At 35.3% G+C, this 23,771-nt stretch overlaps 2 protein-coding genes across 2 annotated transcripts; both read left to right on the plus strand.

Annotated features, from left to right (window-relative positions):
* Positions 1-2,389: 2,389 nt before the first annotated feature.
* On the plus strand, positions 2,390-4,282 carry LOC121247303 (ATP-dependent DNA helicase PIF1-like). The gene has a single exon (XM_041145672.1). It carries the CDS (start codon positions 2,390-2,392, stop codon positions 4,280-4,282), a length of 1,893 nt encoding a protein of 630 aa, XP_041001606.1.
* Positions 4,283-6,831: 2,549 nt separating this feature from the next.
* Positions 6,832-13,586, plus strand: LOC121246923 (PTI1-like tyrosine-protein kinase 3). The gene is made up of 8 exons (XM_041145247.1): positions 6,832-7,041; positions 8,607-8,781; positions 10,602-10,855; positions 10,984-11,110; positions 11,215-11,488; positions 12,629-12,761; positions 12,885-12,971; positions 13,091-13,586. Exons 2-8 carry the CDS (start codon positions 8,667-8,669, stop codon positions 13,208-13,210), a joined length of 1,110 nt encoding a protein of 369 aa, XP_041001181.1. The 5' UTR covers positions 6,832-7,041; positions 8,607-8,666; the 3' UTR covers positions 13,211-13,586.
* Positions 13,587-23,771: the final 10,185 nt, after the last annotated feature.

Here is a 23,771-nt window from a genome sequence, read left to right on the forward strand (position 1 = left end):
GCAAAGTTGCAGCATATATTTATGTGATTGAACATAAAAAAAGAGGACTTCTATATGCTCATTTCTTGATTATATTACAAAGAGATTGGAAGATTTATGTTCTGGAATCTTTTGATAAAATTGTGTCAGCAGAAATACCTGATAAAGATGATAATCCACATCTCTATAAAGCTGTTGTCAAGCATATGATGCATGGCCCCTATGGAATATTGAATCCGATGAATATTTGTATGACATTAAATGGTGTTTGCAAAAGTCATTATCCAAAAAACTTCGCACCTAATACAACTATTGGAAATGATTGTTTTCCACAATATAGACGTCGTGATAATGGAATTACTGCCAAAGTTAGAGGACAACATTTGGATAATCGTTGGGTTGCTCCGTATAATCCATATTTACTTGCAACATTTGATTCTCATATCAATGTTGCGATCTGTTCTACAATTAAGGCAGTAAAATATCTTTATAAATATATCTACAAGGGTCATGACCATGTTACTTTTGATGTGATCTCTGAACAAAGCAATCAATCTGTTGATGAAATTCAATTATTCCAATCAGATAGATGGATCGCTCCGCCTGAAGCTATGTGGAGAATATTTGGCTTTATTATAAATGAAATGCATCTAGCAGTGTATAGCTTACACCTACATCTTGAAGATCAACATCTGGTAACTTTTCCTGCAAATCAAAGCTTGAACAATATTGTCAACTCTGATTTCTATGCAAAATCAATGCTAACAGAATTTTTTGTAATGAATCGTGTAAATGAAAACTCCTGAACGTTGTCGTATAAATGATTGAGCTGAGTTATTGCATATTTTATACATTTAGAACCAATATATTTTATTTATTTCATTACATTATTATTGGTTTTAGAAGGAAAAATGGTTAAGATGAATAAATCCAAGTTGTGATTTAAATTGGTTAATAGCATGATTTATGCTTAATTTTATAACTTGTGATTTAATTGGATAATATTCATTCACATGCACAATATATTTTTGATATTCTATTATTCTTATTCTTATTTTATTTCTAATTTCTATTATTTTATTTCTAATTTCAAATTCAAATGACTTTTAAGTGGGCAAGACGTTGGAACAACCTAAGAACTTTCAACGAGTGTAGGACTCTTCAAATAAGGATAATGATGGGGTTTGAGGGTAATTCAGATCAGAGTCCAAAATTCGTTAGGAGATAAAATTGACACACTTTAGTATTTTAATCATAACTTTCTACTTAAATATCGGATTGATACGATTCTTGATGCGTTGAAAAGCTATCTTAAAGGGGTACAAAGTTGTCTCCATTAAGGATTTTCAAATTCGAACCCCTGAAGCGCGTACATGGCTGCCAAGTTGAGTCTTAAAATTTAAGCGATTTTTTGTGCAGGAATACGTAGACATTAAGGTTTCTTTCCTACCCTATAAGCATATCATTAGTGTGAAATTTGAGACTTTTTGGAGAGCAGCGCCGCACATTTGAAGAACTCTTCCAGGGTCCAATTGCCGCTCCAGCCACCTCCCCCATTGCCTACCACCTCCATCTCCATTCATTTGGCTTGCTCTTTTCAATTTCTACTATTTATTTAATTTTAGTTTAAAGTTTATGGAATATTTTTGAGATATTTGGCTTAGACTTTTGGGCATTTTATTTGCTATTTATTTACTTCGTGTTATTTATTTTTCTTACTTCTTTAAGCTTTCATTTAACAGTGATTACAATTGCTATGGATTAATTTTGAGAATTTGTGATTTGAATACAAGGATGAACCCTAGAATCTTTATTTTAGGACTTTTCAATTTTCAGTTCGTATTTTGTCAATTACTTTCTAATCTAGTTTAATTTTTAGATTAGTTTTATTAATCTCTTAGTTCCATTGCATATTAGATTGATTAAAGTTTAATTAAGACTTAAATAATTTCAGTTTTATTGTTTAATTTTTAGATTAATTAAGATTGTTCAGTTTAGTTGATTATTTGATTGTTAATTTCAATTTGTTAGTCTTTTACATTTCATTTCGACACTCAAAAATTCAAAAATATGAATATAGTCCATGACTAGTGCCCTTTTCATTTCCGTTGCACTCTTCCATTCATTGCACATACCATCATTTTTATTTTCTCTTTGTGAATATTTTCACCATTTCAAACGAGTTTGATTTTAAGTAACTTTTCCTGAGGAGACGATCTAAGAATTTATTCTTAATTATTATGCAACATCCTCCTGCACTTGGAATAGCCCTTGTGCTACTCATTTTTGAGTGAGTCAATAAAGAATTTCCCGAATTTTTTGTTTGGAGCAACAACATAAAACTTGGACTCCTCGAAAGAAACAAACAGTTATTAGCAGAATTGTTGCGTCAAATCCATTTGAAGGTGAAATGTATTATCTACGGATATTGTTGAACCATATAAGGGGTCCTCTATCTTTTGGCCATCTCAAAACAATTAATGGTGTTATTACTCCAACATTCCGTGAAGCAGCTACATTGCATGGATTATTAGAGTCAGATACATCTTTAGAAGATTGTTTATGTGAAGCATCGCTGTATCAAATGCCATATAGTTTGAGAAGACTATTTGCTACAATCTTAGTTTATTGTAATCCTACAAATCCAAGAGAACCGTGGGAGCATTTTGAAGAAAGCATGTCAGCTGACTTTAAAAGAGTTGGGAACAATTCTGCGAATATTAGAAAAGAAGTTTTGCGGCATATTTCTTCTACACTTGAATCAATGGGAAAAGACGTCAATATGTTTCATTTTTTAAATCATGATATTTCTTTTGATGAAGATGAACATCAATCTAGAGAGATTAATGATGAATCAATAATCATGATTTCAGAAGAAGATCTTATAGCATCAACAATTCTCAACGATGAACAACGATATGCTTATGATTCAATTTTACAAAAGGTTTTCTCAAATCAGGCAGGCTCTTTCTTTATTGATGGTCCTGGTGGAACAGGAAAAACATTTATATATAAAGCACTTCTTGCTACATTAAGGTCTAAACAGTTTATAGCGCTTGCAACTGCATCATCTGGTGTTGCCGCGTCTATTTTACCTGGAGGTCGAACAACATATTCACGATTCAAGATTCCATTGAATTTTGACAAAAACAATATTTGTAATGTTAGCAAACAAAGTGGACTTGCAAGATTGTTACGTGTTACAAAATTAATCATATGGGATGAAGTCCCTATGTCAAAAAAACAATCTATTGAAGCATTAGACATAATGCTCCGAGACATCAATGATTCTGAATTATTATTTGGTGGCAAAGTCGTTGTTTTTTGTGGAGATTTTCGACAAATTTTACCTGTTGTTCGTAAAAGTACAAGACAAGAACAAATTGATGCAAGCTTACTCTCCTCTTACATATGGCCTGCTCTGACAAAGATTTCATTGACTCAGAACATGCGAGCAAGATTAGATACAAAATTTTCAGATTATTTGCTTCAACTAGACAATGGAATATCTCCAATTACAATTGAAGAAGAGACGCGAATTCTTGATGACATGCTTATCAGTTATGAAAATGATTCTAATTCTTTGCAAAAATTGATAGATATTATTTTTTGTAATATTCATGATTACTCAGAAAATTTATCTGAAATATTGAATCGTGTTATATTGACTCCAAAAAATACCTCTGTTGATGAAATAAATGTCACACTTATACAAATGTTTCCAGGCGAACTAAAACAATACTATAGTTTTGATGAACCAATTGATACATCTGAACAGAGCGTTATGAAAGATTTTTTGAATACTTTGACACCAAATGGGGTTCCACCTCATGAATTACTGCTTAAAAAAAATTGTCCAATCATGTTGCTTAAAAACATTAATCTTTCAGAAGGCTTATGCAATGAAACACGTCTGATATGTTGCAATTTTGAAAGTAACGTCATTGATGCAGAAATTGCAGTTGGTCACCATAGTAGTAAAAGAGTTTTTATACCAAGAATCTCATTCTTGCCAAATGGTGATGAAAACAATGGTTTCTCATTTAAGAGAACTGAATTTCCTATTAGATTAAGTTTCGCGAAGACAATCAACAAAGCACAAGGTCAAACATTAGATTTCATAGGGATATATCTGCCACATCCCGTGTTCTCTCATGGACAACTATATGTAGCATTATCAAGAGCCAAGACAGCTTCTTCAGTAAAAATTCTGATAAGGCCAACATCAATCGATAGATCTCAACAGAATCGCACAAAAAATATTGTGTATAGAGAATTACTAAGTTTGGCATTTTCATCTTAGGATCATGCAAGTAAAGTGATTCAATAATTTAGATTCATGTTATTATTTTATAAACCTCCAAATTTAAATGCTAATGAATTTTTTTTTCTTTTTTTACATATGCAGTTTTCAAGATGCGAAAACTTTATACATCTATCAGAGATATCACACCAAGCACAAGAAATTGGAAAGTCAAAATGCTTGTAGCAGAAAAATCTCCAAAACGCACAGCTCAGCATTTACCATTAAAATATCAACACTTAATCTTAGTTGATGGGGAGGTATGATACTGATTGTCTTGTAAATTTACAAAGAATTATACCTATATACTTAATGATATAAAATTTGTTCTTAATAATGATAATCATATATTAATTTGTGCTGAAAATATATTATTTTAATATTTTGCAGGGCAATCAAGTGCAAGCAACCATATTTGACAAAGATATTGATTCACGTGATGACACTTTGCATGTATTCCAGTCATATTATATCAGTAATGCTTACGTGAAGTCATTGGATCCTAAATATAAAATTGAAACTCATCAATACCAATGGATCTTAAATTCAAGGACAATAATTGAAGAAATTACAAATGATGAAGAAGCACTGCAGCCGCCAGTTTATGATATTGTTCCATTTAGTGAACTTTATAGTTATAAAGATTCCATTGCAGAGATGGGTAAATATTCATTTAAAATTTTTAAATCCTTTCATAACTATATTTATTAACAAATTTAAAACTATAAACATGATTTGTTAGATTTGTTCGGAATTGCATTATATATTAAGCCAAGTAGAGAAGTGAAGACAACAAATGGTTCCAAAATCTTGCAAGAAATATATTTGGTTGATCAAAGGTAAACATATTCTTTAAATTATGTATTTATTTTATTGCATTTCCAATAATAATTTTTTTCTAATTTCATCTATTGACATCATATTATTGTTTGCTCCTGTTTCAATTTTGTAGCTTAAATCCTGTGTGCTTGACTTTGGGGGGTCGGTTTGTTGATGCTGAATGTCAACAAATTTCAGAAATTATTGGAACTAAACCGATCATTTTTGTCAGGCGGTTAAAAGTCACTTCTTATAATGGTATTATTGAAAAATTCAGAATTCTATATTTTTTTTTATATAATACGTTCATACAACAGCTAACACATCGTTTTAACTTAAAACTCTCTTTGTCATCTCAACCAACAAGTGTGTTCACAATAAATCCCACAATTCTTGCTGCAGCATCATTGCAAGAATGGTAATACATGTTTTATTCCTTTCATTTAATTTTAAAACAAACTCTTATTAATTTTTTTTTTCAATATATAATTGTTACATTTTCAAAAGTTATTATTTGTTTTTAATCTCTCTTAAATTTTTGCAGGGCAAGAATCAATAATTTTTTGCTTGAAGATGTATTTATAAAATTTTTGAATCCAACACACACATTTGCCATTGCTCATACTGTCTGGAAATTAACAAACATTTTTGATGTTGCAGAACTTCTCAAGGCTTCACAACCTGGAATAGTAAATTATATTCTTAACAATATTTTTTTAATTATCAATTATTACAACGCAATTATTTTAATACTTCTATGATTACAATGAAAAATTCTCATGTTACCATTGCAAGCACATGAGCATTGCACAACCACGATATGTACCTTTCTTCTAAACCTTTAGTTCACATCGCTTGCTTGAAAAGTTTAGCATATATTTTCTATACATTCTAACAGATAATTATATCTTTGTTGATAATAGTTGTCGAGCGTATGTTGAAGTTGATGATGGTACAGGACAGCTAGCTGCAATAGTATTTGGTGAAATTGTAGAAAAAACATTAGATTATTCAGTAATTCATTTCATGAATCATACTAGCAAGGTAATATAATACTATATTTTTAAAACTTCTTCAATTCAAATAATACAATTATAAATTAAAACATAATTTTTATAATAAATTCTGTATTTTTTTGCAGGAGCATTTACCATTCTTAGAAGGTATGGCTAAAGAAATTTCGGAAAAAAAATGGATAATTGAACTCCGTGCAGATGTAGAACAAATGAGCCAACAACGATATAAAAATTTTAATATCCTATCAATTAATTCTGCAAAAGAAAAAGAAATATGTTAGTTACTATGGTTCTAGCTTACTTTGATTGTTGTTAGAACTTAAATCAAACTAAATTTTATAAACTTATATCAAGCTTCTTTTGCATAGATATTCCTATGATTATAGTATGGACTTTGGTTATCGTTTAGGACTAAAACTAAACTACATTTTGTAAGCTTGTATCAAGCTTTTTGCATATATTATTTGTTTTGTTTCACAATTTGATTTTTTTTTTTCAATTAGGTTATAACTTTTTATTGTTATATGATTTATAAATTTGTAAGGGAATATAAATTTTTTTATAATGTAATTATGTTATTTTTATTTCTATCTATTTATATTTTATATATAAAAAATGAGCATATATATTTTATCTCCGGTGGGCAAACGTCCCTTGACGTTTGATCACTACTAGTATTATATATATATAAAGAAAACCAAAGCTGTGATTACTCTCTATCTCTCTCTCTCTGACCTATCCCCGCGTTGCCTCTCTGTCCTCTCCCTTCCCGTCCGTTTCTCAAGTCTCGACTCCCCCGCCCCAAAAGCAAAGCAATACCAAAACCTCCCTGTATTTACTTACAAGTACTGAAGGCATCTCCTAGCTGGAGATTTAAGAGCGATAGCAAGACAAACGAAGTTAGAGGGTGACATTATTTGAAAGGTATTACTATTTTTTTTTCTCGTTCTTTTTTTAACTCTCTCTCCGATCCTGTTTCTTTTCCGTTGCACCTAATCGTGTAATTTCGGTTCCGATCTATAGGCTAAGTCTTGCCTAATCTTGGCCTTTTCCAATCTGTCTCTTCCTCTGCCTTATATGACTCTTTCCCTTCTCTTTCATTTCCACAACCCCACAATCCAATTAACTTCCTTTTTTCCCTTTCGGGTGGCATTTCTTTTCGATTGTAACGTTTTCCTTTTCTTGTATTCTTTGGTTCTTTTTTCTTCATTATTTATCAAGTGTAGATCCGTTTGTTTCTGGTTTGTGTTTTTCTTTTTGGTTCAGTTGTAAAAATTTGAAACTTGTCTGTGGGTTTTCTTTATGGAGGGCTTAGATTTTCGTCGGCGTGGTTTAGTGGTAAGGATTAATGGGTTCTTGTCATTTCTTGGGTTTTTCTCTAGAATATATAGAATTTTAAAATGCTATTTTACGTTGTACGATTTTTCATGGATACGGTATTCGCGCTGTGAATTCTTCTCCTTTTGTTGTCTTCTGGGTTGCATTTTTTTTAATACTTGTTTTCACAACTCATCTCTCTCTTATATAATCATCACAAATTTTCTAAATTTTTATATAAAATAAAATAAACAATTCAACTTCTTCAAATCCTAAAACAAAAATAATATTAAAAATATATATTCTAATAATATTTTATTTAATTTTTAACATTAATCTCAATTCATCTCATCTATGAAAACAAACAGTTCGTCGAATTTTTTGGCAATTTAGATTACTCCCAGGTTTTACCTAAAACAAGAAATTGAAAAAAAAATCCTAATCATCTCTTGGATTCTTGATAAAGAAAATTATTTCATTACTCTCTCATAGTACTTTTAAAAGTAGTATGTGATACCCCAAAATATTCTTTGCTCTAATGCTCTGGTGACTTTTTTTACACTATTTTACTGAATTTTGTTTATTTTTATTTATTTTCTTATTTTTTATCATAATATTTTTGGGGGATTGAATTTTGGATTTACTTATATATTAGTTTAAGTTAATTATTTTTTTAGCACTGGAAGGTGGTTCGAAGTGAATGTTTATGCAATGAGTATGCTATTCATCATCCTTATACACCACACTTTTTTTCATTTTTTTTTTAATTTTTTTAAAATTTTTTTGGTTTTATTCTTCTTAAACTAATTGAATTCTTCTACTTATCATCCATAGACCACACATTTGGTAAGAGAAAATATAAAAGTAAATAAAAATAAGTGTGGTGTGTGGGGATGAAGAATATAATTTTTCTTATGTCACTAAAGGTGGATTTTCGAAATGATTTTGGATGTTAGGTAAGAAGGTAGCCCGTAGGCTGTGGAGGCTTTAAGGTAGCTGGTTATTTTATCGTTTGAATGCTTTTTGCATTCTCGGAAGATAACCATGTTTTCTGGATCATTTTCCTCGTTGTTTTTCCTTTTGTGGTTTAAATTATCTGTTGGTTGATAGCAGATACTCTATCCAAGGCCTCACCTATCTTTACGACTGACCTTGATGGTGTAACAATGCAGGCACATGCTCCTCCTCCTGGTTACTTTGTTCATCTGGAGGATACTTGTTCTGAACACTATATGAGTAAGAAATCCAGGATGCGTCGGTGGCTCTGTTGTACTTGTCAAGTAGAAGAGTCATACCCCTCAAATGAAAATGAGCGCCTGAAAAGCCCAGGGAATCATACAGATGTTGGTATGTTAGCTTGATTCTCACCCTAATGCTTCTGCAAATTTGCACCATGGAAAACGAAAACAAATATATATTTTTTTTATAGGTTGTGGTAGTAGAAGGTTAGCAGTACTTATAAGAAAATGGTAATAGAAGGTTAAAAGTGCTGTAACCTTTGTAGTTAGGTTTTCTATTCTAGCTTAAATTAAGCATTGGAAGCCCAGAATATTGATATCTCATTGAGCAATTATATAGTAATTTGGTCTTACGTAGAAGAAGAATTAATAATGTTCAATAACCTTGTGCTCTGAACTTCATGCATGGTGGGTCATTGAATTGTATATAACACTTGGGATTGGGAGATAAGAAAGAAAAATATTTTTCTTGGTTGTATTCGATCCCACCTATGCATGCAATTTCTTCTTCCCGCGACTGAGAAGGAATGAGCACTTAGCGGCCGAAGATGCTTTATGGAGATCAATAGGTAAAGTCCAAGCATCTAAAGCTCGCCTTGTCACGGCTCCTGACCTGCAGGCACTACGCATTCCTGGCTTGGCCCCTTCCGTCCGACGCTCAGTCAATTTTAGATAGTTTCCAATCCCCGACGGTACGGAATTCAACTAGTTGCGAAAGTGATCTCTATTCCTCATTGCATTCAGCGCGGCCTGTTGTCTGTAGGGCCTCCTCTCCCTCGTGGCCAACCTTGCTCTACTGCATTCATTTTCATTGGATCTGATATGCGTGCATACCTGTTGATGTTGGTTAGGCCGGTTTGGGGCACAAGACAAAACACAAAATTCTCTTCTCATCTCATCTCATCATTACACCTTTTTCAAATCCCCATATAAAATATAATAAACAATTCAACTTTTTCAAATCTCAATACACCTTTTTCAAATCCCAAAACAATAAGAATATTAAAACATAATATTTTAAACACAAAAATTCTCATCTCATCCCCCAAACCTGCCCTAGTGTTCTTCTCTTGTCCTAGTCTCCCATACCAGGCTGGTGTAGGGATCTGAGTGAGACTTAGGATTGAGAAGGTTTCATAAGTACTTGTAGGGCCAGTCAGTTTGTACTTGATATCACCTCTAGATATTCCACTCTACACCAATGGATTCCCACCTCAGCCTTAGACCGGGTCTAGCCTAGACCTGTGTCTCGGAGCATGTACTTGTTTCGATCTGTCCCCTGAACCATGCAAAGTTAATCTCTTTCTTTATTCATGATTAAGAACAGGCTAGATCTAGTTTTATAATATTTGTAGATTTTTTTTAATCCTGGTTGGAATGTAGTTCATACTTGTGTACTCAATATTGACTTTTTCACAATTTCTTGTCACTGTTGTAATCACCAGCTTCATGAAGCTTATGCGTTATTTGATTGACATACTTGCCATGCTACTTTTACCTTATCACTTTTCTACTTTAGTCGAACTGTTGCCATAACTCTTAGCAAGGAATTATTTCTGAGCTGGTACTAACCTCTTCCCATTCAGGATAAAAATTTCTTCTTATCTGTATATGGCTAATCAAAACTGCTAACAATTGTTCAACCAATATATCAGAGAGGGTGTTTACATCCTATAGCAGCGTGTAGATTTTAATGTCTTTTTTTTCAGTCTGACTTCTGACTTATTTTAATTCTTCTATCTTTAATGTAGATATGCATTATTATGAATTTATAGGGATTACTGGATATAATTGTATCTAGTAATCTATGATGATTTCTGATCTTTGGCATGCCTGCTCTCTATTTTGGCAATTCAGCAATTGATTTTGCATTATTGAATTCTTAAGCATTGCTTGTATTTCTTTCCTTTTTTTTCTTTTGCACATTAGGGCCCCAAAGAGGTGCTAAGGTGTCACCTCCTGTTAAATCTGAAGTACAAAAGCCACCACCGCCTATCGAAGTGCCTGCTTTGTCTCTGGATGAACTGAAAGAAAATACTGATAATTTTGGATCGAAGGCTTTGATTGGTGAAGGATCCTATGGAAGAGTTTATTATGCGAACTTAAGTAATGGGAAAGCTGTTGCGGTGAAAAAGCTTGATGTTTCATCTGAACCTGAGTCAAATACTGAGTTTCTATCACAGGTGTGACCTGAACTTCAAGTAAATATAGATTCAGTATCGTATCTATGTTCATATTGAAATTTAATTTGATATATGACTTTGCTTTAGTTTGTTGACATATCTGACTGCCTTGGTATTCTTTATATTAGGTTTCTAGGGTCTCGAGATTGAAGCATGAAAATCTTGTTGAGCTGCTTGGTTACTATGTAGAGGGAAACCTTCGTGTGCTTGCATATGAGTTTGCAACCATGGGATCTTTGCATGACATATTGCATGGTACGCAAAGCCACACTAACTTATTTCAAACCTACAATATGGACTCCCCAGAAAAGATATTGTGGAAAATGGAACATTAATGTGTTCTGTATAAAAAATCACAGGTAGGAAGGGAGTTCAAGGGGCACAACCAGGTCCAACACTAGACTGGATGCAGCGTGTTAGAATTGCAGTTGATGCAGCTAGGGGATTGGAATATTTACATGAGAAGCTTCAACCCTCCATAATACACAGAGATATAAGATCTAGCAATGTGCTTCTCTTTGAAGACTTCAAAGCCAAGATTGCTGATTTTAACCTCTCTAATCAGGCTCCAGACATGGCTGCTCGTCTCCATTCTACACGAGTTTTGGGAACCTTTGGTTACCATGCTCCAGAGTAATGTTTATGAAAACTCTTTTCTTTGGTTTATTCTGTTATTATCTTTTTCCATGAAATGCCTGTTTAGATACTTTTGTGCTGTGCTCACATTGTTTATCCCCACTCCATATGGCTGCAAGCCCCATATAATCTCCAGGGATCAGTTTTCAGTCTGTTGACATCGAGAATGTGAAATCGATCAGTTATCTTCTTGCCTCATTTCTCTGTTCAATTTTCTATGTTAAGGCCATTGCATTCATCCCCAAATAAATTATTTAGACTAATTTTTCTCTTTCATTTTAATGGCTCTATTTAACTTTGGATTATTAGGTTGGAAAAAATTCTCTTTAGACATGAATAACATTAGTAATTCTTGAGCCAAATTACACTGGGACAGTTGATACCCAAAGCATGCTGAAAGGGGGCGACTGATAAGCCCAGACGAACATTCTAATAGTAGCAATTACCTTGAGGGATGAAACTTTGTGGGCTGGGGACCATCCTCATGAGGCAGAGGTCACTTGTTCCACCCTACCCTCTTGCCTTTCTTCCTCTTTTCCCTTGTGGGTCACTCACAAGTAAAACTAAATAAATAAACAAAAAGTAAGAAAAACTTTTTATTTCTATGAAATAAATAGTCATCAAATGTAGCCAATGATAAGCAATCGAGATTGTTACAGAAAATGAGATTAAGATGAGGAACATATATTTCATCAATGCCATCTTATGTTGTCCTTGTTGCCCTTTCGCTGTAGTGTCTGCCTTTCCATAGTTTTTCCCTATTTAGATTGGTTTTCTGAGATGAAATTGAAACTTAAGAAATAAATAGCTGCTGAAAGAATAGAGGGTTAATAGACGTTTCTTCTTCTTAAAAAAAAAAAGGATTAATCGAACTTTTGGAAAAAAAATGATACCCATTTCGAGATCTCCTTGAAAGTCTTTCCTTGGAGCTTGTATTGGTAGTTTCCCTTATGTGCCTGCTCAAAATTAATTTATTTCAAAAGAGCCATGGTTTGCTATAGCTTAAGTAGTCTTTAGGCCTTCATATTTTTTCTTTAATAGCAACACATGGTAGTCTAATTGGTTCTGAAGTGAACTTGAAGCTGCCACCGACTATGAAGGATGTTGAATGATTTATCCTGTGAAACAAACTTGCAGGTATGCAATGACAGGACAGTTGACCCAGAAGAGTGATGTCTACAGCTTTGGGGTTGTTCTTCTAGAGCTTCTGACTGGGAGGAAACCTGTTGATCATACCATGCCTCGGGGACAACAGAGTCTTGTGACTTGGGTGAGTTTCTCTGCTTAGTTTCTTTTGGTGATATCATTTTTTTTCTTTTTTTTTTGTATGTCATTTTCTCCCACCGCTGTTTTCTAATACGGAATGGTTTTACGATGAAACTCACTTCTATAGGCTACTCCAAGGTTGAGTGAAGACAAAGTTAAACAGTGTGTAGATCCAAAACTGAAGGGAGAATATCCTCCTAAAGGAATTGCCAAGGTCGGTCGGTCACTCACTCACTCACTCTCTCTCTCTCTCTCTCTCTCTCTCAAACATATGAACTCTCTATGTTTTCATTTAATAGTAGCTTACAATATGGTTGTGCTTTTGCAATGCAGCTGGCAGCTGTGGCAGCATTGTGTGTGCAGTATGAAGCTGAGTTCCGGCCGAACATGAGCATTGTCGTTAAGGCTCTGCAGCCACTTCTGAGGTCTCCTGCCCCAGCTCGTGATACTTGAACTTGGTTTCCTTGTGTTGGAATTTCTCCCTGTGCACAGTTTGGTTTTATTTGTCTGCGGATTTCATCAATTTCTATATATATATATATATATATATATATATACATATATATTCAAAGAAATTTTCGTATATGAGATGAAATGTGTAGGACTGAATTGGCCCTTTGATTGCCATTGCTAAATTCTGTCTGTTGCTGGTACTGCATTGGGTGCTGACGTCTGGAGTATTTGCCTATGGACTGTGTGATGGATATGCTGATTGCTGGTACTCCTTGTATTTATTGTCTCCTCCTGTTTTGTACTCTGGTTGGTTGGGCCATATACATGTATTTTTCTTAGTTTTCAATTTCTGAAATATAGTTACTGCTGTAATAATTCCAACCGGTGCAAATAGATCGCTGATATGTGCATTAAAGAATTTGAAGCCTCTGACCCCTCCAAACCAGAATAGACTCTCACCCCTTTCCCCCTTCTCAATTCCTGTATTCTCACTCTTGTATTTATTCCTTCTTTGTTTCCTAATCCTTATTCTGTTATTTTGACTTTTTTCTAATGTTATTTTATTATTTTCAAATCATTTCTTTTCCAAACATCACTTTTCAATTTCAAATCGGTACTTAATCATTTCTCAACTTTTTTTTCACGTATCGAGTTTAATCGAGTGGGCTATCAAACAGACTGGCTCATTTGTTTGTGTGTCTTACTTCAATTTGTGTCTATTTCATCTTGAGAGCATTGGTAGTGGACTTAACAAAGTTTGACCAAAATTTAATTAGGAAATTCACTTTTACAAATATACACATCTCAATTTGTGTCGATTTCATCTTGAGAGCATTAGTAGTGGACTCAACAAAGTTTGGCCAAAATTTAATTAGGAAATTCATTTTTACAAATTTAGCTAGTCACTTTTTAACAACACAAAATAACAAACTTTTCAAATCTATTACTATTTTATTTAAATATTGATTTTGACATTTTCATTTATTTTAATTTTAATTGTAATTTGAATATTTATTCGTTATTAAAAAATTATAAATTAATTTTCTAACGGATAAAATTTTCTAACGATCGGGATGAAGATGGCAAAGGAGAGCATGAAAAAGTAGTTAGAATCGGAACATGGAATGAGCTATACCGAGTTTACTTATCAACTCTTGCAAGGGAGAAAGAGGGGGTGAGTGTGCAAGTAGGAGGACGAACGTCGGCCATGACCTTAAGCACCGCCCAAGCCCCACGGCCAACCACCGAAATCGAGAGCCACCCAGCCCCCTCTTGACGACAAGTCCCATGGAAGCAAGCCAAGCGCTGAACTCAATTTTCCTCAACCCACAGGCGTAGCAGCCAATGATAATAAGGCCAGGGAAGCCCTCACGTCGGTCGCACGATGTCAGGGAGGCAACGTCCTTCACCACTGTTGTAACGATCCAAAAGGAATTCAATGGATGAATTGTTTTAGACATTAGAGAATGTCGAAATTCTAAAAAGATTATAGGAATAGAGCAGCCGATTAGGTTTTAATTTGCCAGTACAGTAGGCTCCCGATCCACTATGGTGACATAGTTGCCTTTTTATTTATTTAAGGCCCTTAAGAGTATAAGTTTTTGAAATGAATTGCATCATTAGTCTCAGGTGAGTATTTAGAAATTTACGGTGTAATAATGTGTTTCCCTTTTTCTAGATGTATAGTAGTTGAGAGTGCCTTTTTATTTAATTGTACTTAGGAATCAAATTTTGCGACATTAATTGCACCACTAGACTCGTATGTTTGTTTAAGATTTTATGGTGTATAATAAGTTTCGTAATTTTTTGGGTGAACAATAACTCTCGAGATAGTGCCACGTGGCAACCCGTTTAAATGATAGTCAAATCGCTATGTAGAATGTCCAAATCCACTTAGAATCGCTAGGATTACTTTTTGGTTGGACACCTGACACAGTCCTAGCCATTTATTGGAATAGTAATAAGACACTTGTCACATGAAGAATGAAATGTGGTGAAATGGAGGGTGAATCAAGCTATGTAATTATGTCAACTATGCCAAACACTATTTCGACCAATCAAAATACTATTTGATCCACCAAAAGAGGGTTCAAGGGATTCCTTTGTTAATATGATGACCTTATGGTATGTATGTCCCATTCTCAGGCCAATCAGAGTGGGTCACATTTTTACCACTTTGCCCTTACTTAGTAGTAGATCAATTGGGTGAAAAGTTGCAAAGTTATGAGGTTGGAGTTTTTCACTCAGGGGCTTCCTATGCTATTATCATTATCAAACGGCTAGGTAATCGCAACTACGCTTGGATGAGGCGAGGAAGTGGACGCAATAACTAGCTCGACTAAAAGGAGAGGTTAACTCTATTTCTTTGATTACGAAATGCAGAATGCGTTTCTTGGTTTAAAGATTTGTCTGGTCTTTCCCATAATCCAGACAAGACCCTCACATCCTCCCTTCCTTAATAAAAAATTTCATACTCAAATTTTAGAGACGACTATCATATGTCATAGAAATGTAGAGGATGCTTCTGGGGTAGAACCTTTGTTGTTCTCTTCGTCATCATTGATGGGCTCGCTGGTTGATAGTGAGGGCACGTTTGATTCTTCTTGCACCACCAGATCTGATCGTTCCATCATTGGATTAAGGGTTTCTTCCCCTTGTGTTAGCTGTTGGCTTCTTCTATGTCATCGACTTTTGCTTCATCATACCCTAGATTCTCTACTAGATTTCGCGACGTCGGTTTCCAATGTAACCCCTCATTCGCGTTCTCCCTAGAATTTTCGTTCTCGAGCCAATCATCTTATTTCATGTGATCTCACCGATTGGGTGAACACAACACCATCGCAATAGTCCAAGACTTCGTTGCGATATCTCGCAGTCAAGGGTATGGCTTGATGATGTTCTTCCTTTGCTCATTGTTGCTCCTCTAACAACCTTGTAGCTTCACATCTTTCCTCTAAGAATTGCTTGATCAGTTCTGGTGGTGGAATTTGTAACACTCGGGCCCAAACAAGGCTCAGGCCCATGGTGAAACCCAAGCCCAAGCTCTTAGAAAACCCTAGATTTTTTTTTTCACTTTTCTGTCATTCCTACATACCACCACCTGTACGAGATTTTCCCCCATCACTCCACCCCTTGACGGTTTCCTCCCTCTTCCCATATTTCTTTTTCCTTCCTATTTCGTCTTTCCCATCCTCCCCAGTTTATGCCACTCCCTCAAGAATTCTCTCATCCCTCCACTCAACCTATGGCAGGTCACACAATCCCTCTCTCTCTCTGACTCACCTATGCTGGAAACTAGCACCCTCCCTTCACCAAGCATCACTACATCACTGTCGAGAGATTCCAACAGCACCACCTCAACCCGCCTTCCATAACCGGCAGCCACACAAAACACATGACAAGAAGCTACTGTTGCATTACTGCCCTCCATGTCCAGGAAGCAACCAGACAAGTCGTCTTAACGACAAACAAGAGCCATCTTCTTTTCTTTCCTACACCCGAAACAGAGTACCCCAACACATAATCGTGTGCAAATGCACCTCCTCACGCCACTACCCTACACCACCCAGCCACAAAACCCGCCGCTCGAGCAACCCATTCACGTACTTGCCAACCACCATCACAGAACAAACACTGAACGGCACAACCAAAGCCCACACATAGCCGACCCCTCCCTGTTGCAGAAACCTCACTACAACTGCACCACCGTGGGGTAACTATACTTCCAAAGCCACTCCACACTGCTGCCACCCTGCACTGAGAGCCCCATGCCGCCATCGCACATCCAAAGAGGCCCCTATTTCCCCTCACCAAAAACAGGGCACTGCCCAACCCGTATCATCACAAACCAAGCCTCTCACTAAGTGTGGCACTTCACTATCGCCTCTGTGCTCCACAGTTGACCTCGGCCAGCCACTACCAATCGCCAGGTCTACACTAGCCAACCCCCATAGCTCAGGTGTGCTCCTCCCCATGCCATTTTCCCTCTCGATTAACACACCCCCCACCGTACGTAAGTATATATCTCTCTCTCCACGTTCTCTCTCACTCATTCACTCACACACACTCTCTCTCTCTCTCTTCATGTTTTGCAACCTAGAAAGTAGCCGCTAGTTCTAGCTGGAACTGCAGCTACAAACCACGTCGCATAACTGCCCTTGTAAGTCCACCTTACCTCTCCAATGGTTGGCACGTCTGTGACTAAATCCCTAGATAGCATGTTATGTAAATACCCCTCTAATAAGTGTTAATCGTAGGATTAATATATTATGTTATGATTGTGATAAAACCAAGAGAAATTAGGTGTTTGAAGGTGGAAAATAATTCAGACTTTGATGTATTAGTCGGAGATATTTTAGTAGATATCGATTATTTTGGAGAGTCATGAAGATATTTTTAGGGTTATGAGAATGTTAGATTTTTAGGAAAAATAAGTTATTTTAGTATGTCAGGCTTGAATATCAAAATATACGTTTAATTAGTGATTTAAGTAAGTTACATGTCTATTTTATAGGTGACGATTGATATTTATTCGGTACTGTTGTTGACAAATTTAGAAAAGTTGAAAAGTCCAAGTAAGCGGGGTTCTTATGCTAGACTTTGCATAAAACGAAAATAAACTGAAGTTGATTTTATAAAAAAAATATGCATGTGACGTTTTGAAAAGAAATGTGAACACAACCTCAATTATGTGTTCTGCATTACTCATAAAATCAGAATAAAAGAGAAAATATTTTCTGACATGATTGGTGTAGATATGAGAAATATTTTAGAATGTTGTTTCTGAACTGTGCAAAAGTGCGAATATGAAATCTGGGAATTTTGTACATGTTATATGAAGATGCTCTGAATCTGTTTTGATTATGTGAAAATGATATGAATATGTTCAGTACTCTGTTTTGATATGATATAGTATCTGAAAAATCTTTGGCATGACATCCTGATTTTGTTTCTGATTCTGATTATGATTCTGGTTCTGGTTTTTGTTCTGATACAATATTTTTGATTCTGTTATATGGTTGGTACGAACATCTCTGATCTGAGTGCATCCACTTTGAAAACAAAGTGGTTTTTCTACGTGGTCTTTCCTGTGTGCACACTCGAGACTCTAAGAATGAATAAATGGAAGATTCACATTCTAATACTGCCTGGTTTTGCCACCAGGGATAGCACAACCCTACCACGAGGGTTAAACATGGTCTCTGATACTATATGGTGATTTTATATGATATGATAAGATGATGACGTTCAGTTATGCTATGCTAAAGGGTTTTTGAATATGAATGTTTGGAACTGTCACTTTGATATTCTGATAACATGTTTTGGGATCTGTATTTTGAAAATGAAATATCTTTTTCTGCATCCTATGAAAGGGTTTATGTTTACATACTAGAATATGTTATCTACTTACTAAGGTGTTGATAGCTCATCTCTTATCTCAATAATATTTTTCAAATGATTGAAATGTTCAGTTGAGGATCAAGATTAGGGAACATGGATGAGATTATTTAAGTATAGTGGATTAAGCACAAAAAAGATGCCATGGTTATTGGAGAATGTTATTCTGTAAATTTGTCGTATTCTGATGGCGTGGTATGTTGAGAGGTTGGCATTTATATTAAGACTTTGTGGTGTTATTAGTTAATTATTTTTGGAATAGTTGGTTTAAAACATTCAGATCTATGCGTAATTGAGAATTTGGAGTTTATATCTATAGGGTGAGATATGATTTTATGTGACAAGAAGCAACTCTTTGACCCACCTGAGACTAGGGCGTTAATGAACTACCTTCCGCGCAATCCTCTTTGCCCTAACCATAGCGATATTCTTCAAAGCTTACGAGTGGTACAACTAAGTCGCTTTCCTGTGACGACCTAGATTTTTGTAAAAATCCTCACTTCTATTATTTTATTTATTTTTATTTAATTCTAGCTTATTAGAGTTGGCCCAATGTTTTGACAAGCCAAGAAGATGATAGAACCAAGAAGGAAACACTTGGACCTAACAACATAGGCGTCCAAGCCTAATAGAGGCCCAAAGGAGCTAACTGGTAATTGGCCATTAAGGGGCAAAAGGGAGAATTAGGCAAAACCCTTACTAGGGTTTAGGGCATGGTGGTGCCTACTTGGAAGAAGAGAGGCTATTTTGTGCTTTTCCTAGAAATCTCATCATTTGAGACCTAGGGAAGGGGCACTCTTGGTTAGCACAAAGTTGCCACTTAACAACCATGCACGAAGGGTTCTAGAAGAAGCCAAAGAAAGGGAGAAGAAGGAAGGGTTCAACATACATAGGGCACACACCCCACTCAACCACCCACATGCCACATGGCTCACATCCAAGACCACCTCTAAGATACAATGAACCTAGACATGAAAGTGGAAGAAGGGTAACAGGCACATGAGGGATACCAAGGGCCTCAAGCACGAGTCTCCAAGAGACCTTAGGGATATGGCCAAGGGTTTCACACCTATCCAAGGGAAAACCAACCATCACTTTGCCATGTGTCACGCTTGCACTAAGGTTGGAGATTTTCTAGAAGAAAAAAAATGATGAGGAAAAGGAAGGGTTGCATGGGGAAAGGGCACATGCACTCCCCAAGGTTCTAGAAGAATCTTTATAAGAAGTGAGGAAGAGAGAGGGTCAGCTATGGGCATAAACACCCACACACACGCCATTTGCCACATGGCAAGCATGCAACCCTAGGTTTTGGTTTAGGGTTTTTGTAAAAAGACATACATGCCTCGGCCTGATCTATCACCATGGCGAGCTCAGTTTTTAACATCTTCTGTCGGCGATGAAGCTGCTTGACCTGCCTTCGGCTATTTTTCTGAGCAAGTTGGGCTTTTACCAGCTCCACCTCCTACCGTTTATTCTCCTCCTTTTTCCCTCCTGGTATAGCGTAGGACTTGTCGTGCCAATGAGCGGAGGGTCTGGTTCTCCCCTTCAACAACCTCTTGGCCATCCACGATGAAGGCAACCAGCAGAGCTGTCGCCAACAAAAGCAAAAATGTAAATAGTCAGCATGGAACTCCTAAATGATGAAACAACAGACAAGGAGAAGGCCAATGCAAGAGACCATAGAGCAAAAGCGCATTAAGGACTTGGTTACCCGGTCCAGGTTTTCTACTCGGGCTCCCCCCTTTTCGATCGCACACAGAAAGGGATGGCCTCCACAAGGCCCTCTTCGAGAGGTTGCCGGGAAGGCCCTAGTAATATCCGAGTCCTACTACGTAGGTCCTTATGTCATTTTATTAATTCTTTAAGTTAAATATTTTGAGATAAAGATTTTTATTACTTTTAATTATTTTATTTTAAGATGAGTATGCTTTATTTTTATAATATGATTTATTAAAATAAATTTAAGGGCATTATTTTTAAGATTTTGAAATATTTTCTTTTTAAGTACTCTAATTTTATTTATTTAAGAAATGACTCAATTATTCCCAACTATTAGATTGGTAGGTGAAAAGCATCCTTGAGGTGGATATATCTCCACCATCCATCTCCCAAGCTTATGTGATAAGCTTTGACCAAAGCAACTAAATCCTTTGAACCCGTAGGCTTCCTAAGCAAGCCACAAATTAACTTTTTCCTTTCCTTGCACCCATCGATTAAGACAACAAAAGATAGAAGAAAAAACAAAAACTATCCTAAGCATTCATTCTCCTAGCCGTCGACCTCACACCCAAGAAAAGAAAAAGAAAAGTTTTCATCTTCTCCTCCAAGCTAAAGCCGATCCTCTCTTCTTCTCCTCTCTTTTCATCTTCAAGAAACCAAGCTCCCATCATCTCCTTCAAGTCTTGTGACTCCATGGCAAGGGAAGAAGAAAAATATTTTTCTCTCATACTCTTCAAACCGTACGAGAACACTCCCTCCATGCCCATTTTCGGCTTTGCTTCAAAGCTTGGAACTAAAACTTGATTTCATCTTCCAAATGGTGAAATATTGAAGGTAATAGACTTTTAATTTATTCCCTAGTATGATTTACATGTGGGTTTCGAGTTTCACCATTTTCTTACCCATAATGTTTTGGTTTTGGGGTTAAAACAGTTCTATCATTTTGGCTCTTCATCCACACGGCTATATCTCTATTTGGTCTTCCACTTGTGTTTTGAAAGGGGCTAAGAGCTCAAGGTAAAAATCATAATTTGACTCATTTGATTTTAGTTTTATTTTGGAAGCTCACTAAGTTATTTTAGCTTGTGTTTTGGTATAGTTAAATTCCTATATTGTAAATAAATATGTATGCTCTATTTTTGGCCTAAACTGAATGGTATTATAGCTGTTTTGCTATGTATTTTCCTATATTTTGAAAAAGCTATGTTGTTATTAAACTTGATTTAATCATAGGTGATGATTATAGTGATTTTAAATTATATATGTTGGTAGTGCCTTGTGTTGAGGTTTGGTTGGTAATTTATTTTTAGGATCCTAGAGGTTTGGTTTAAACGTTTTGCTTGGGTTCTATAATTTTATATCTTGTTTTTAAGAAGTATTAAGTGAGTAAAGCATAAGATTGAATGTTTAAAAGTTTAAAAGTTTGCTTAATGAGTAATTTTGCTATACCTTATGCTACATTAATTTTAATGGGAGGTGTTATCTAAACTATTTAAATATTGCTTATGTGAATAGGTTATAACTTAGTTAGTTTAGATATAAGAGATTAATTGTGCATAATATATGATGATATGCGAAGCTGTCCAAGTACCTCTAAGCCTATGTCATGCCATGTCTTGAAGTAAAAATAGCTCATTTATGTTGTCCCTCGTTTGGTTAAATTCTACCTAACCCAAGAGTCCAAAATGTTGATAAGCTAACCTTTTTATAATAAAGGACTACAAGTTGATTTAAAGGGCATGTTTCCTAAGCTTGTTTAGCCTACTTGAGATGCTTAAATCTATTTTAAAATCCATTGTTGAGAATTTCCAGATTTTATCTCCTAGTGTCCACAACCCAAAGTGAGCTTGAACCAAGGAAACCCTGCTTGAAGCCTATGAATTCTTAACTACTTTTCATGTAAGCTTTTAAAATAGCTATTCCATGGACAGCTAGCATGTCATAATATTTAAGTTATTTATCTTGTAAGTTGAGGTGAGGAGTAGTCATTTGGGTTGATGTTAAGCATAGAAATGACGTTAGATTGTAATATCATGGCTTTCTCTTTTAAAGGAAGGGCTAAAGAATATTATATGAGTATTAACACGCTTATGTTATTTATTGGAATATGAATATTGATGATGGAAGTATCGAGGAGCATAGAGGTAAGTAACTATGACCATGGTTCTTACACTAAGTTCTCTTTATGAAAGAATGTCTCTCTCTCTTTCCAAATGTTCTTCTAAAGAAAGAGTAAATGTATATAATATGTACAAGCCTTTCTTGATAGCCCCTGTTAAGCACCCTATCGATTATAATTGTGTTTATGTGTATAAGGTAATGCATGCATGTATGTTCTAAGTCATAAGATTTCCATACATGCTCTCTTAATAAACTTATTGATTATTCCTATATGTAGTATAACATGAAAATGTATCTTTTCATAAAATTGCATGTGCATCGGAGTAAGAAAGATGATAAAAATATTTTGATTGTAAAGGAAAGGAAAGGAAAGGAAATGAACGTCTCATGCCTTATGCTTTAAGCGATGTTTTCAATGATGCAAAAAAAGTATTTTAAAATGTCCCTATGAACTGATGCTTTAAATGATGCGAAGAAAACGTTTTAAGATGTCCTTATGAACTGATGTTAAATTGTCCCGATGAACTGACGCTTTATGGATGCCATGAAAAATGATATTTAAGCTCATGCTTTTAAAATGATGTTGTTTTTTCATGAATGCATTGTTAAATGAAAAGATGATGTTTAAATTCATGCTTTTAAATGACATTTTTCATGAATGAACTGTTAAATGAAAATGACTGAAATGACTGAAATGAATGAAAGAAATGACTGAATGAATGAATGTCTTATTGTATGAAAATACATAACGGCCATATGAATGAAAATGGTATCAAAGAAATGGGCAGATTGCAATGCCGGGTTAGTAGTACTGGTAGTGCACCCAGTGCTGCCCCCTGACTGAAAGGGATTCCCAACCTGTGGTCACGGGTAGAATCCGGGTCCAAAGGAAGACCGCTAACCCTAACACATGGGGAGTAATAGTGTGTACCGGCCAAAGAAAGTGAAACATGAAAGTCTGGTTATTTCTTAAAATTTTTATACATGAAAGCATAGTTATTTCTTAAATGTTTATACATGAAAGTACAACTTATCCCTTAAACTGTTATGCATGAAAGTATTGTCAAGAATTAGGTAAATGTTTATGTATGCATGTTTTCAAAAGAAAAAAATAGATGCCTAGTATGTTTACTGCATGGTGTACTACTTACTGAGTATTCGACTCAGTTTTGTTTTAAATGTTTTAAATGTCCAGGTAATGATGAAAAGGCTGGGGAGCAAGGCATTACTGCAGAGGGTGAGACAGAGGCTCAGGATCTTCCCTAACTAGAACAATTATGTTTATGGATGATTGATTATGTTTTTATGAACGTATGGACTCTGA

The sequence above is a fragment of the Juglans microcarpa x Juglans regia genome, chromosome 1S (assembly GCF_004785595.1).
Source record: "Juglans microcarpa x Juglans regia isolate MS1-56 chromosome 1S, Jm3101_v1.0, whole genome shotgun sequence".
NCBI classification, from domain to species: domain Eukaryota; kingdom Viridiplantae; phylum Streptophyta; class Magnoliopsida; order Fagales; family Juglandaceae; genus Juglans; species Juglans microcarpa x Juglans regia.

Excerpts from the sequence above, each read along its gene's own strand:
- LOC121247303 (XM_041145672.1), top strand. The coding sequence starts at position 2,390 with ATGTATTATCTACGGATATTGTTGAACCATATAAGGGGTCCTCTATCT.
- LOC121246923 (XM_041145247.1), top strand. The coding sequence starts at position 8,667 with ATGAGTAAGAAATCCAGGATGCGTCGGTGGCTCTGTTGTACTTGTCAA. Across the intron at positions 11,489-12,628 it reads TTTGGTTACCATGCTCCAGA|GTATGCAATGACAGGACAGT; the intron begins GTAATGTTTATG and ends ACAAACTTGCAG. Across the intron at positions 12,972-13,090 it reads CTCCTAAAGGAATTGCCAAG|CTGGCAGCTGTGGCAGCATT; the intron begins GTCGGTCGGTCA and ends TTTGCAATGCAG.